Below are 15,673 nucleotides of genomic sequence, written 5' to 3' on the forward strand. Positions count from 1 at the left end.
CGAGGCTCACGCGTACTTTTAGGAGTAGGAGGCAAGATCGATATAACAATTTCTTTTCGACGCCGACGCGTTTATTTACATACACCACTGCTATGATTATTACCATTATCATTTTGAACAGCCGTCGCGGGATTTGCACTGAGGTCGAGTGTACCTTATATGCGCCATGTTCTAGTGCAGAGTATATAAATTAATAATTATCGATTATATTTTTCATATTGTTTGCATTTGTTACTCTGCAAAGACCACGGGTGCGTGTTGTTTATTTTATTTTATACATTTTTACTCTCGTAGCTATAATATTACGATCGGAACAAAAAAAAAATCTACAAATACAAAATCGTTGTTATTCAAATCGTACATGACTCGGCATACCGTGTACCTACAATGTGTACGTCATTTTATATACCTAGTTATACACTTATGTGTGTTTAACTATAATTTATACGCCCTGTAAAAAAAAAAAACGTAGGTAGGTGCACCTATTGTCTTTGATAGGATTGAATGTATGGATCGCTAACTAATTATAATATAACGTTAAATGTTTTTTTTTCCATAATATAGTTATTAGTTATCCACGAGTATTTGAATACCGTAACAAATTTACTCGCGTGTTACGATAAAACAAATTCGCGCATCGATTTTCTGTGTAAATATTTTATAATATGCAGCACGATTAATAATTGAAAGTAGAAATGTACACACATTTATAAACAGTTTGATAAACACGATTCAAACATATAATAATATGTAAAAATCGTTTGATCGTGTGACAAATTTACTAATTTTTTTTCGCTTGAAATAATGATTTCACACGGATCCACCGCGTATATTGTAAGCTCGTACCTATACACAATTTGAATTAGCTGTAGGTTTATGTTGGGCCGTTGATATAATAATTGTTCCTACAACACGTTTTATGGCAGAGTGTATACAGTACGCGTATTACGCATATGATGCACGAACCTATACTTATTCCGATTAATTGTTTTGACTGCTGTGCAGTGCCGCGTCGTCGTATATAATTTTCGTAGGTATTCGGCCATCACAAATTTTATCGTCAGAACCATATATCATATTATACGCCGCGTACATATTATAATATATATGCGTAATGTACAGTATTAAATAATATACTATAGGTACCCATATATACCTATCATAATAAAATCTTAAACGTAATAGCAGCATATATTTAACGTAAGACACGATATATTATAGTGTTTATTTGTCTCACAAGACTGTAATATTATATGTGATTTCGTTTCGCGATTATTATTTATTATAATATACCTACCTACATAATAATATAGTGTCTATACAAATGTAAACGCAGTCACGCGGACGGTTGACGAAAACTGAATACCAAATAGATAATATTATACCATAGGCGTCATCCGCGTTCCACATGCAGTGATATCTTAAGAATGATGCGACAATACGTGGTCAGTCGGAACTCGCGATGCGCGTCCTTGACGCTATATATACATAGGTACTGCAGCTCGTGCGTGCTGTCGTGGTCGTGTCGACTATGTATACCCGCTGCAGCGGAGGTGTTCCCATCGCGATAACCCCGCGGATCCGATTCGCGAGCTCGGGTCGTGTACGAGAGCTCAAGCGCATCTTTGTAGGTCATGTGTTATACGCGTACGGGTCAAATGTCGATCGACGCAAAAAAAATGTTTGGGAAAAAAATTATATTATAATGTCGCGCGGGCCCCTATCATCGAGTGTGCCACATCGAGGGTACCATCGCCCGAGGTGAAAACATATTATTATTATACACCTCGCTATGCATGTAGGTACGTAGATAATATTATAATTTAATATGCCAAATTATTATTCAAATATTACGTTTCGGCGACACGCGATACACGAGCCGCACGACTACTCGTCCGGGAGACTTTAACGCCCGGAGGAGAATTTGACGCCCGACACCGAGACGTAACTGGACTATTCTCAATATTATGATAGCTGAAATGGTTATAAACGGCTACGGTGAGGTGGCCACGGTTCGTGTCTATTATACTATTATATTTTGCGGGTCCCAGACACGTATAAAGTTATAAACTGTACAAATTATATTAGATATAATTGTAATTCAGTATAATATATTTATTATATATTATTATATAGGTACGCAGAAATACATAAAGCGCGAGAAAACAAGGTTAAAATAATATATTAATATGACTTAACCTAACCCGTTGTGACTGAGTGTCGAGGAACTGCCCACACGTGTGGTAGAAAAACTTTTAAAACACGTTTTAACTTTTTATGTAGACCAATATATAGGTATTTTCATCAATAATTACGAAGTATAATTATAGAATTATGCAGTTTTTTCCACATGTTGTACATATTTGAAACATTTAAAATTGTCTCCAGACGGATAAATTTAAATAGTATACAATAGTTAGGATAATTTAAATTGTGCGCTACATTTACGTCTCGTCTTAGCGACGTGAGTATAGCGGTGAAAAAAGTTTAATCATGCGACAATTAATATTTTTCAACCCACCTGGCTACCTACCCCTAAAATACTATTCACCCTTTAATTTGTTTTCTTTTGTCCCGAAAATCCTAGGTCGTGCTTCCACTGAAATAATGATTTTATAACATTTTTTTGAGGATACATTCTACTGAGTGATATGGGTATAAAATTGGTATTACAGACCATATAGTGTTCGAATTAAATAAAAGTAATGAATTTTCACTGCGACAGTTACGATCATATTTGTACCTATATCGCTGCCCAACGAACGTAATATCGACCATATAGGTATGTAGGTACCTATATAATATAATGTTTATAAATATTGTAAATTTACAAATTGTATATTGTATGATTTATATGTAATACGTGGCCAACCCAATACCGTCGCCTCCAGAGACGATGACTACGACCGCGGTATACTGCTCGGTGGCTAAACGGCTATAATAGGTAACAAGGTCACACCGTTAACCGGGCGCGAGCAAAATCTACATCGCAAGTATGTATAAATATACCGGTGAGTAGGTATATAAATTAGAGGCAGCTACTATTACAATGTTATAAACATATATATACCTAATATATTTATACTTATGTTTATTTATATTATACAACGACGTGTCACCTAGGTATATAACAAAATATATACTTCCTTGGGTCAGCACGAGTATAGAAAATGACACATATAATATTAATATATACAAGTATAACATATTAATATGTATATATATTATATATGTTATTGGTAGTTATCGTTCCAAATCGGTTTGACAAATGATTGCTCCAGGTCAGTCAGAATGTCGCGTTCAATCGCGATCAACACACACACTTAATATATTTATTATTATTATTATTATTATTATTGTATACAGGGCTCCCGAAGCTATAGCTTAAATATATTTAAGACTTACCCGCAAGGCTACAAGTATATGTCAATTGAACAACATATTTAAACAGTAATAATTGTACAGCTTAAAAAATATTTACACTAATAGTAGGTATGTATAGTGTGTATACTTATAATGCGTATTTAGTTTAATAATTATTTTATTACATGCAAGCCAACAAAATATTATACTGTTTGAATGTGACTACACATAACATAAATTATAACTAATTATATGAGCCGGAAAAATATTCGTCGACGGGGTCTACGACACCCTGTAAAATTATTATAATAATAATATATGTATAAACTATAAGACGTATATACGACTGCAACAGCGATTTGTTCCGATTCTCGTTGTATATAGGCGGTATCATTGGTATGATTACGATAATATATTATGCTATATAGGTATTATTAACACGGTATCATTATATTATATACTGGTCTTTGGGGGGACGGCGGTCGTCGCTTAAACGCTTTAACGACGTGCTCACGAAATGCAAACGCTCGTTCACAGCCGCATCCATCGGAGACCTTACCCATCACAGCCACACCATAATATAAAATATATAGGTAGGTACGTCGTAAACATAAAAATATAGCGCGCCACTAAGTATAATATATTGTCTCGCAAATTTTTATAAACTACACGAATCCCGCCGACCACCGGGAAACTACACGATAGTATAATATATTATATTTTAACTATACAACTGTATTATATAGGTAGCGATAGTAATAATAATAATAATAATAATAATAATAATGCGCGTATTATTCTAACCGATATTTTCCAGCTACTCCTTACAATAACAATGCAGGTAACGATGTGCTAACTATGATGTCAAGTTTTACTCACGTTTTATTGACACTACCTACGATATAATAGATATTATGATAATATACATATATAATGGACGATTTTCACTATTACTACAACTATTATAGGCGGTGCTTCTATAATAGCGCTATACTTTTTTTTTTTTTTGTCTTTGAATCACATCAGACCTGCAGGGGAAAAATGCTTGGCTTCCGGCAAGTCCGACTTCCGGAAGCATCCCTGCCGAGCCGTCATAATTGATTTAATAAATCATAAAACGTACAATGAATAATATAAGTGTATTACTTATGACCATAAAAACTGAAAACAAATATAATAGTTAAGAATTTAACAAAAATAATAACGTTACACGCGTCAGGGCATTGCACCTGGAAACTGCTCAATCAATAGAGTTTCTAAGATCGGCATTCCAACCCACCAACCTTCGTTACAGCTGCACTATTACAGACTACAACTAATACTACTACTACTTCTACTTCTGCTCTGCGATATAAGTTAAGTTTTTAATTACTATGTCCCACGTTGACCGACCTCTAGATTATCAAATAGAAATTATTTATTATTTATTTATACGAAAAAATTGCACACACATACCACGTCATGTTGAATAAAATAAAATGTATTCACGCAGGCGTAACATTATCTTGTGTACCTATGTACCCAACTGCTAACATTAATGTATTTCTACTTCACAATGAACTTCACGCCGTAAAATATCCCAACGATGCAAAATTTGTAATATGGTATGCGGGGTGATTCACCAAGCATGCTCACTCCAATTTTTAGATTCTGAGTGGAACGATGAATGTATTGATTTTACAATGATGTATTTTTTTTTTATTTTTTAATTATTTTTTTTTTTTGGGTCTGTCATCACCTTTTAGAACGGTAAAAGTGTTTCGATTTTTTTCAACAGTATCTTTTCTGATAGGAAAGTGAATATAGTTGGTACTTTGGGGGGGGGGGGGGGGTCAAAAGTAAAGTTCCAGTAGTTTTCAAAAGCGCCATAAAAAACAAAAGAAAAATTAAGGAAAAACGGGAATTTTTACACAAAATCTGTTTTCGAGAAAATTTATTTTGGTTTTTGGTGTAACTTTAAAAAAAATGACTGTAGATACATGCAATTTTCACTGGTTTTTTATATTTTCATTTGCTATACATGATAAAATTTTCAAAATATTTTGATTTGTTTTGAACTATTTAGGGACATTTTCAGTTGTCAATATTATTAATTGTTTTTTTTTTCTATGAATGTCAATAAAACTTTATTTGTTACTTGAAAATTTAATACAAGGCTCCTACTATATTTTTACAATGACATTTGAAAAATATTAAAAATCCTTAGTCACAGTTTTTTTTATTAGCATTTAAAGTTAAAAAATTGACAAAATATGTAAAAAAACACGAAAATTAGCAAATTATTTTGGGTTAAGAATTCGTAAAAATTTTTCTTTTTAGATCTAAGATTTGAAAATGTAATACGAGATTCCTCATAATATTGTTTGCCTTTATCAAAAAAAAAAGTCTACAAGAAAGTCAAATTAAATTTTTATGAGCGTTTGAAATTCATATTTTTACAACATTTGATATTCACTAATTTCTCATGTAACGATTTTCTTATTCTGTTGTAATTAAAAAACGAACGACAGTAGATACTTGAAATTTTCACTAAATGTTTATATTAGCATTTTATATACACAGTAAAATTTTGAAAATATTTTGACTCTTTTTGAGTTGTTTACGGACAATTTCATATTTCAATTTTTTTATTTTATTTTTTTGTATGAATATCAATAAAGTTTTATCTGTTGGGCCAAAAAGTGTAAAAATTGAATACAAGGCTCCTGATATATTTTTACAATAGCAGTTGAATAATATTAAAAATATATAGGCATAATTTATTTTTATAAGCATTTAAAGATTGAATTTCGACAAAATTTATCAAATTTAAAATTGAATAATTATTTTATAGTTAAAAATTTATAAAGTGTTCAACTTTTATGTCTAAGGATTGAAAATTTAAAACAAGATTCCTCGTAAGTATTTAATTATGTTACCAAAAAATCTATAAAATACATAAGAACAGTTTATTTTTATAGTCATTTTATGTTAAAATTTGGACGCAATATTACATATTAAAAAACCTAAAATAACTATTTTAGTTATTTTGTTGTGATTGTATAATATTATTCGTGGGCACTTGAAACTTCTAAAGTATACTATTATATATCTATGATAGTATCACGGTTTGTTGTTGATGTATAACGCGTTATAAGGACCTAATGGATATTGTGATATGATTAATTTGGAATTTATTATAGGTACCTTCCTATTATAGGTCAATTTTTTTTTAATACCATAGATATAAGTATATAATACGTCTTATACCGAGACTGACATACCGTCTCCGCCCAGAATCGTTTTTTTTATACAATGATATCATATCATTGAATTCAAATTTAATACCATCCATTATAAAGTGACCCACTTGTAACCTACTGTACAGCAGAGCGACATCCACTTGCCCACCTTTTTTGCTTTAATAATCTTGTGGCGGTACAAACTTCTTATTTTCACACGAGACCCCCTCTTTAAAGTGGAAATTATTTATTTGAAATTGTTTAAGAAAGTACCTAAATAAAAATTTGAACGAATAGTTTTTAGTTGTTCTTAAACTATTTGTACTAAGGATTAAAGTCCTTAAAAATGGTTTTAAATAAATTTTAAATATAATATTATATTATATTGGATCTATTTTTTGGCCATTTTAAGAAATTTTAAATGTTGATAGATGATTAATATTAATTTCTAAAATGTTCAAATCACCGTATCTCCCATATCTTACAAACCCATTATCATGGATCTATTATCTTTAGTTGTGTACTAACTGTCGTGGTGTAAGTTACGTAACTCAAACCTACTCGTATGAATATTGATTCTGATACGTCAAATTTAAAAAAAAAAATGATTTTCTAAATAATTTATGGTAGAAGGAAGAAGGGTTGCTCTCATTTGGAAAACAAAAGTTGGTATCTCCAAAAGACAAAAAAGTAATACAAAGAATATCAAGAATATGAAAATATGATCTTTAAATATATTTAAAAATTCCAAAAATCAGATTTTGAATAACTGTATTATTGAAAAACAGAAGGGGTGGTTCACTCTGTAGGTAACCACTCAAATCGAGATTTAAATGAAAACAATAGCTCTAAAAGTAACCGATATTGAAAATTTAAATACCCATTGCTGGTTTGGATCCAAAAGGTTTTATGTGAATATTTTATGAAATACGCTTTTTATATATTATAATATTTTATATTTAAATATTTGACATATTAAATTAAAGATTTCTTGAATTTGTGAATCTTTGTACATATAATATTATAGTATGTATTTGATATGTATAGGTAGACACACTGTACGTATTCCCAGGGTAATAAAACTTATTTTTAAAATAACGAAAGCGAGCAAGGTACGTCGTGTATAAATAATCATAATTTTATAATAGATTTATTCACAATTCAACGCCATTACGCACTTATAAATTGGATACAATAAAGATTAGCAACTATGAAGTATTCCCAAATAATATTAGTTGCTGAAATAATAATACGTTGGTTTAAAAAAAAAAAAATCAAAATTTAGAAAGTGTTACGAGCTGCAGAAATGAGTCCCTTCCTCCTCCTCAAAAAAGTACATAATTAAAGAAAGTTAATAATTTAAGGCGTGGGAATACATGCCGTAAATTGGTACTAAATTTTATTGAGTATAATCTGACCTATTATAAGCTGTTTGCATTCGATAGAATATCAACAACTATATTTGGTTATACTGCACAGCGGTCATGAGGTATTAATTTTTTTTACAAAATATTGCTCACTTAACTGCAGCTGAAGTATACTAACGTATATTAATTTATATCGTTGATGCATTATTCATTATTAGAGTTAGGATGCTGATGACTTTTGCACTTTTTTTCCTTTTATTCTGTACAATGCTATCCTAGCTAAAAATTTGTTTCATTTTCCCTTGATGCAGAATATTCTAATTTTATTTTGCATTTTTTTGCATTTTTTGCATTTTTAGCTATAAATGCATTTTTTTTGTTTTAAACGTCATTTTTCAACATTTTTAAGTCATTTTTTCATCTTTTAAGGTCATTTTTTGAAGTTTTTAGGGCATTTTTGCATTTTTTTTTAGGGCATTTTTGTGTGTTTTTTAGGTCATCAACATCCTAACTCTATTTATTATTGTAATATTTTGTTGGTAAGTAGCGTTCGATCAAATCTAAATATTGACAATATGAACGTCATGTATTTTGCTGGTTGAGGGGCCTATCTGAAATTCATAAGACCCAATTTTCGTAGCAATTATTAGTGATGTGTTATCAGTTGCTATGGTGACATCAAAATATAATACTGTGATAAATAAATAATAAATAATATTATAATATAATCATTTCTATTGCAATAATTTATTATTGTAATATTCAAAAAACATGTTCATGTTCCAATGTCTTTCCGAGTGAGGTCTTACTTTTCCTTTTTATTCTCTTGGTTGCTTACGAGAAAAAATGTTGATCGAAAAAATGTCTTTATTCAGTTATTAATATATTTAGTTATTATAAGACGTGTAAACAATAGGTGGAAAATAAACGGCGCGTTTAATAAGCAACTTAACGCTCACACACCTCTCACCTGTAATAATTTATTCGTAAATTTATACTACATTTAATCCGTGCCACTAGATGGGAGCACAGGTATAATATTTTAAATTTTTCTTCTTCAAAGGACGTACCTATATAATTTGGTAATAATATTTACATTGTTATCGTCCATTAAAAATGAAATATTACTACAACATATTTTGTCTTCTTTAACAATAGCATATTTTTATTGGGAAGCAATTTATCATTATTTATCGCTAGTCCGGATGTGCGTTTCAGGTCATATGCTTTATCAGTGTAATTATAATACGGCGTTCTGAATGTTGTAATTAGATTTATTTAAATTTTTATGTGAAATGAGATCTGCGTGGGTTATACCTATACTCTATAGTAAACTCAAAAAACAAAATTCATTATTCGGTCAGTCAACCCATGTACGATATTATATATTAATAGAAAACGTGTTCAAAACTACTAAAACCGACGTAATATATTGTATTACAACCGGAGAGATTTGATTATCATGATCAATCCATAAAAATAGACAATATATATATATATATTGTCTTTAAAGTTTTATATTATTATAAATATTTATATAAACAGCTGCCGTAAATTATTCGAAAGCGTGTGTGTGTGTGTGTGTGTGTGTGTGGTTTATAAGACAAACTTTCCCTGTTTTATGATTATTATTATTATTATTGGATAAATATATATATATATTCATATACACATATACATAGGATAAATGCGTAGAAATATTTTCATGTTCACTTAATACATTTGAATGTGACCCAATTCGAATACTTGTTCCGTGAAACTACACGGAAACATGACTACACGGATTCCGATATCTATAAATATAATAATATAATTATTTAGGTGCACAAACATTTTGAGAAACGAGTGGTTCGTACTGAATGTATCAATACACAACTCGATGTTGTACGCCATTGCATCAGGTGAAAAGTATGCGTACTTTGTGCGCGCCTTTCTTGCAGTTGAAGCAGCTATGTAGGTACTTACCTATATCGTAGACGGATACGTCTCGTTGATAGCCTAATTTGAGAAAACCGCTCTAACGATTCGTTATAAAAATATGCAGTTAATCGCGTATTGTGATGATTTGTGTCCGGCATTAAAAAAAAAAAAAAAAAATCGCACATTATTATTATTTGTATACGCGGCGACGTGCTTTCGAATCGCGAGCCGGTGAAAGATAGGTGCACGTCATAATAATATAAAATAATATCAACACTCCCCTACGGAATATCACATAATTTTGTTGCCTGCAGCAGCCAGCAGGACGTTACCAATGCTAACGATGATTGCCGTCGTTCTTGTTGTTGCGGAGATTTCACATATTATCTGCGCACAATAATATAATATGGTAACAAAACTATGCATAATGTCTCATCGAGTGCACTCTAGTGTCGTTGGTCGACGAGTGAGCAACGAGCATATTTCTCTACATGTAGGTACTCTTGCAGCAGACCGCAGACGTATTATTGTAATGGATACGATAGCCGTTTGTCATTTCATTTAAATCATATATTCTATTAGCAAAGCACACGCACAACGGTATCGATCTTACTCGTCAACACACCGCCCGCGCCATAACTGTTCTGTATTGCTGGACCCGTACGACCGCCTACCTTTAACACCATTGTAATATTTCGATTTTTTTTTTTGAATCGAAAGACGATCATATTTTATTCGATATCGTTATCGGCAACCACCCGGGGTCCGACTGCAGTGATAGGTATATGTAGGTACCAATGTATAGTACCATTGATAACACAACGGACGAAACGACGCTTATATACGCCACGTCGTGTTAGAAACGTGCCGCAGATGAATAATGCGTTTCCATTCAATCGCCGTAATTGGTTTATCGTGTCAACGTTATTGCAAACCTCACGTACACGTTTTATTTTATTTTTTTAATGTGTGTGCGATGAATGAATCGCAAACAAAGTGTGTGCGTGTGTGTCTGACAAAGTTGAAATTGGAAAATGTATATACCTACTATATGTGCGTGCGAGTATATTATGATATATCTATACGACTGTATACAAATATAAATGTATATAATGCTTATTTGTTTGTGTTAAAAAAAGGAATATAATATTATTATATATTTATATTCAACGGCAGAGAATCGAGCGAGTGTAGCGCTGGTACACCTACCAGTTCGGCGGGACGACGAGGTTTTTCCAATGAACACTGCGATATCACTGTCGGAGTGAAAGTTTTTCTGGTTTATTTTTTTTTTCTGTCGAACAAAAGGTAGATAATGTGCTGCAGTACCATCATCATACACACAGGCAGGCGTGCGTGTAGGCAATTTCGGTGCTGAAGTACAGACGGACGAAATACAACTGACACATCGCAGTTAAGTAGTGCAAAGTGCACAATGGCTGTTGCCCGCAAGGCACTGTTTGGTCACAGTATAGACTTGGACAACAGATGAGCGATGATGAAATGAAATAATATACTAAACACTCAGATATAACTTTCGTATTGACATTTTCTTTGGCAATAACTAAATGCGTTTATTTATTAAATAAAAAATACAAATCTTTTACAAAACGGGTAAAAATAAATAAATATAATTATCTTACGTCCGATACGACTAAGTATAGTGTGAGCGGATAAGCTAATCGAGTCGGTTGTATACGTTGTCAGCTAGTGTGCGTGTTGTCAAATGGTCGTTATTTTGATGGTCGTCGTGACAGTGCATCACGACCACGGTCAAAGTCAGTGAAGTCAACGAGTGGGGCTATAAAGTCAGTCATGTCCTACACGTAATATTATAATAATTATGGTTGATATATTATTATTATTATTATGTCTTTGGCACATATCTATTTGTCATTATAATATTATTATGCTATATAATATATGCGTTATGGTTATTTTTGAAAATAAATTATGGTAAAAATTATTACATAGGTACGTTCAGTCAACGTGTCAGTCGTGTGGATGACACCATATCCGTTTCGGGTTTGTCGGGTTAATGTCAACCTACCAAGTAAAGAGTCATAATATAATATGATAAAAATTAAATATAAATAATTAACGAGTCGGGTATATGACGAGAGGATGATGATATTATATAAATGTCGCGTCGGTAATAGGTATGTCAGTCACGTGGTCCCTATCGTAGTAGTCGTCGTAAATATACGCGAGTAGCCGAATCATCGACTTGTTTGAATAAAAAATGTCGGCAGTCGATGGCTCGTCGTCCCGGTGTCGTATGAGTTACGTGTCGCGCCGCGTCGGAATCGATGATAATTTGTAATAAATAATTTGTGAGTTTTTTTTTTGTATTTTTTGATGATGTTGTTTTCACCATTGTTGTTGAACTGCGGCGGGCAAGACCTTGCACAAATATTATATATATACAAATAGTCAGGCTTGCCATTCACGTCTGAAAACAGAAAAACACAAAAATGTTCACATTAGTATAATGGCGGATCCCGAAAAATAACAAGACTAACGGGGTGGTGGTGTACTAGAAATACAATTAATATGGAAAAATCAAAACGAGTTCTCGGCGTACAATGTTGATCAGCCCCGAGAAGACGGTGATTTTATCATCATAGTTAATATTGTTATCATCATCGTATCGTTGTTGTAACACTATCGTCGTCGTCAAAACCAGTTCGACATACATGCACACTCACAATATAATATAATATTCTAATATAATAATAATGTGTAAAAACTGCATTGGACACCGCCCCGAACTAAATATTATCGCGTCGTCGAGGTGAGAATCCACTCGAGTTTCTCGGCCTCCGGAAATCCAAATAAACGCCGAAGACCCGAAAACCAGTTTGCTAGTGCAGCTTTCACTCGCCCGGAAAAACGATCATCTATCGATTCGAAATCTCTGAAACGGGTCTGCGCGTGTGCCACGTGTGATGCCGAGCGCACAAAATAAGGAATATAATACAAATAAACGAATCACGGCACACCCGGTCCCCCTTGAACTTGCCCGACTTTCACCTTGTCCGTTGACCGTTTCTCCCGGGGGGGTGGGTGGGTGGGGGGGGGTCCCCCGCGTGGTCCAAAAGCGATTCGATTACACACACGCCTACAATGCATTAAACATTATCAAAACGTGTATATTATTATTATTATTTATACTAAGCGTGTTATGTCTTCGTCGCCGCCGTCGCGTATATTATAATATATGTAGGTATATATCCCGAGGCCGGCGATGAAACATTATTATTTATTGTATATATTTTTATAAGGCGATCTAACCACCGGGTGAATGTACAACGACCGGCAGCGGTGAGTTCGATTAAAAACCGACTCCGACTCCGCCGCCTCCGCCTCCGCGGCCGTCATTAACCTAGAAAACGAGTGCGACGCATTCAGATGTCCGTCCGGGTTTACGGTCCGACGACCACGGATTTATATAGAATAACAGCACCGCATTTGTGTGATGTCATCCTTGACCGCCGTATAGGTGCATCGCGGTGCACAGTTTATTATAATATAATGTGGACACGTGTGTTATATACGACGTTGGTAATACGGTAACGATATTATTAGGTATTATATTATGATGTTTTTCTGACTTACCGAAGTCTCTATCTGGCAACGGGCTTTTGTCCACCGTAGGCCAAGGTCTGGCCAACGTTGTTGGAGTATGATCCATGGGCGTCGTGTCCTCCTCCGTAGCTGTCCCATCCGGAGCTGGATGCGCTGTAACCGCTTGGGGCGCTGCTACCGTAGCTACCGTGTCCGGCGTGTGTCTCGATCTGCGATCACCAGAACAAACAACATTCGTAATTAATAATACCGTTAAATAGCGCGGATCGGGATTGTGGGGGGCGGGCGGTGAATAATTGTCGCCCGCGAGACGATAATGATATGCCCCGGGAAGAGGATTTTGTGTATAGAGTTCGCGATCTCTTGAGTTCCGTCAAAGTTCAAATTATACCTCGAGAGTTTTGAACGTATTGCTGTCGTATTAATATCGTGCGACACATAAATATTTTGAATTTTTAGTGTTTTAGCCCCCATTATGAGTATTGAATAAATAACGTGGAACTTACCACTTCGTGGTGAGGTGTTTGGTGTTGAGCGGCCAACAATTTTCTGATACCAATGAATCCGGAAACGAGCAGAGAGATGACAGAGGCTAACAGAGCCTTCTTGGCGATCAAAGCGATGACGACGTAGGCGATAACGACAAAGGCGGATAATTTGACTTTCAGAGCGATCAAGAGTGGGATAAGATGCTTCAAGAACTTCTTCTTCTTGAGGATACCACGACCTGTTTTGAAAACGTTTCGTTTTAGTACATAGTAATCGGACACGTGCGAGATAATTAGATTACATTTCGATTTGTTTCATTCGTACCATAGTAGGTATAGTAATTGCAGCGCAAATTGCCAATAAATGTGACAATATTATACCATAGGTAATTAGTCGGAACTAATGAACAAAAATGAACTATTTGAACGCCACAAGAAGTGTGGTTTTTTTAATCATAGTTTTATGATTTTCATTAAGAAAAAAAATTATAACGTCATCAAAATGTCAGAAAACTTGTCAATAGTTATCAATAGAAACGATGAGGTTTTGATTGGCGTTTAAAAGAAAATTAAATACCGAATATAAACCGAAGTAATAAAACAATGTACCCCGGCTGTCCTCTAATGTATAAAATATTATGTAAATATTGCTAGTCGGCAGTAGAATAATTAATTGTCATGTAGAAAATATATTACACGCAGAGACTATGTCAGTGTCAAAGTGTTACTAATAATTTAAGTTAATTAAGAATTCAAGACGTTTAGCTATACTTTATCGTAACGAAAACAAACTATCGTATCTAACTAATATAATTGTATTGAATTGTGTTTTTTACCTTCTTCGATGTAGTTGGAGATTTTGGATTTGAATTGAGTCGGGATTTGGTCGACGACGCTGCGGGCGGTTTCGGATACTTCGGTGACGATTGGCGACAAGTTCCAGTGGAGGGTCCTCTCTTGGAAGAAGCGCATTACCTTATGCATGGTGAAGTCCTCGAGTGCGGTCTCGCGGTCGTTGGAGTCTTTGGCGTTCTCGACGTTGTTGACATCTTCGGCGTTCTCGGCGAGGGACCTACCCTTCTTCTCGGTCTTGACGAGGGACAAACCTCCCAAAAGGTCAACCTTGTCCTGGTCGAAGAAAGACCGGGCGGCCCGGTAGAACTGCATCTGTGCGCACGCAAACGAGTCCTGGTTTCCGGCACATCCGTCGTCCTGTGTCCTGACCGCCGCTGCGGGGATCGGGTCGGCCGAAGCCAAGCACACGCACGCCGACAACACTACTAATCCGAACTTAAACGCGACACTCATGGTGATGATGGTTGGTTTTTCGATTTTTCGATCACGAAGAATTGCTCTGCTGAACTGTAGCTAGCTGCAGGTGGACGATGGCTGCTGCTGGTGCTGCTGATCGCTGTTATTCTGCTGCTGCTGCTGTTGTTGTTCCTTTGAACTGTACGAATGTAATGATACAACTGTCGGGGCGGCCGGCGTATTTATTGTGGAGGCTGCCCGCCGGTTTTCGCTTTTTACCGAACCCGCTGCACACGACGGCGCGGCGCGCATCGTAACTATTGCCCCCCCCCCCCCGCCCTCCGCGGACCGGACACTGCAACATCCGTCCGGGCAGCCCACTCTGCGGCCGTACTCCCGGCCCGCGCCCGCCCCATTTACCCGACTTTCTTGTCCGTATAGTCGGCGGCGCCTTTCTTCGGCCGTGAACGCAGCG

At 34.9% G+C, this 15,673-nt stretch overlaps 1 protein-coding gene across 1 annotated transcript; it reads right to left on the minus strand.

Annotated features, from left to right (window-relative positions):
• Positions 1 to 12,230: 12,230 nt before the first annotated feature.
• On the minus strand, positions 12,231 to 15,415 carry LOC100159472 (osiris 6-like). Its single transcript, NM_001162597.2, is given in 4 exon segments — positions 12,231 to 12,323; positions 13,490 to 13,668; positions 13,966 to 14,186; positions 14,784 to 15,415. Coding segments are annotated over 3 exon segments (864 nt in total). The 5' UTR covers positions 15,256 to 15,415; the 3' UTR covers positions 12,231 to 12,323; positions 13,490 to 13,497.
• Positions 15,416 to 15,673: the final 258 nt, after the last annotated feature.

This window comes from Acyrthosiphon pisum, chromosome A2 (genome assembly GCF_005508785.2).
Source record: "Acyrthosiphon pisum isolate AL4f chromosome A2, pea_aphid_22Mar2018_4r6ur, whole genome shotgun sequence".
Taxonomy (NCBI): Eukaryota; Metazoa; Arthropoda; class Insecta; order Hemiptera; family Aphididae; genus Acyrthosiphon; species Acyrthosiphon pisum.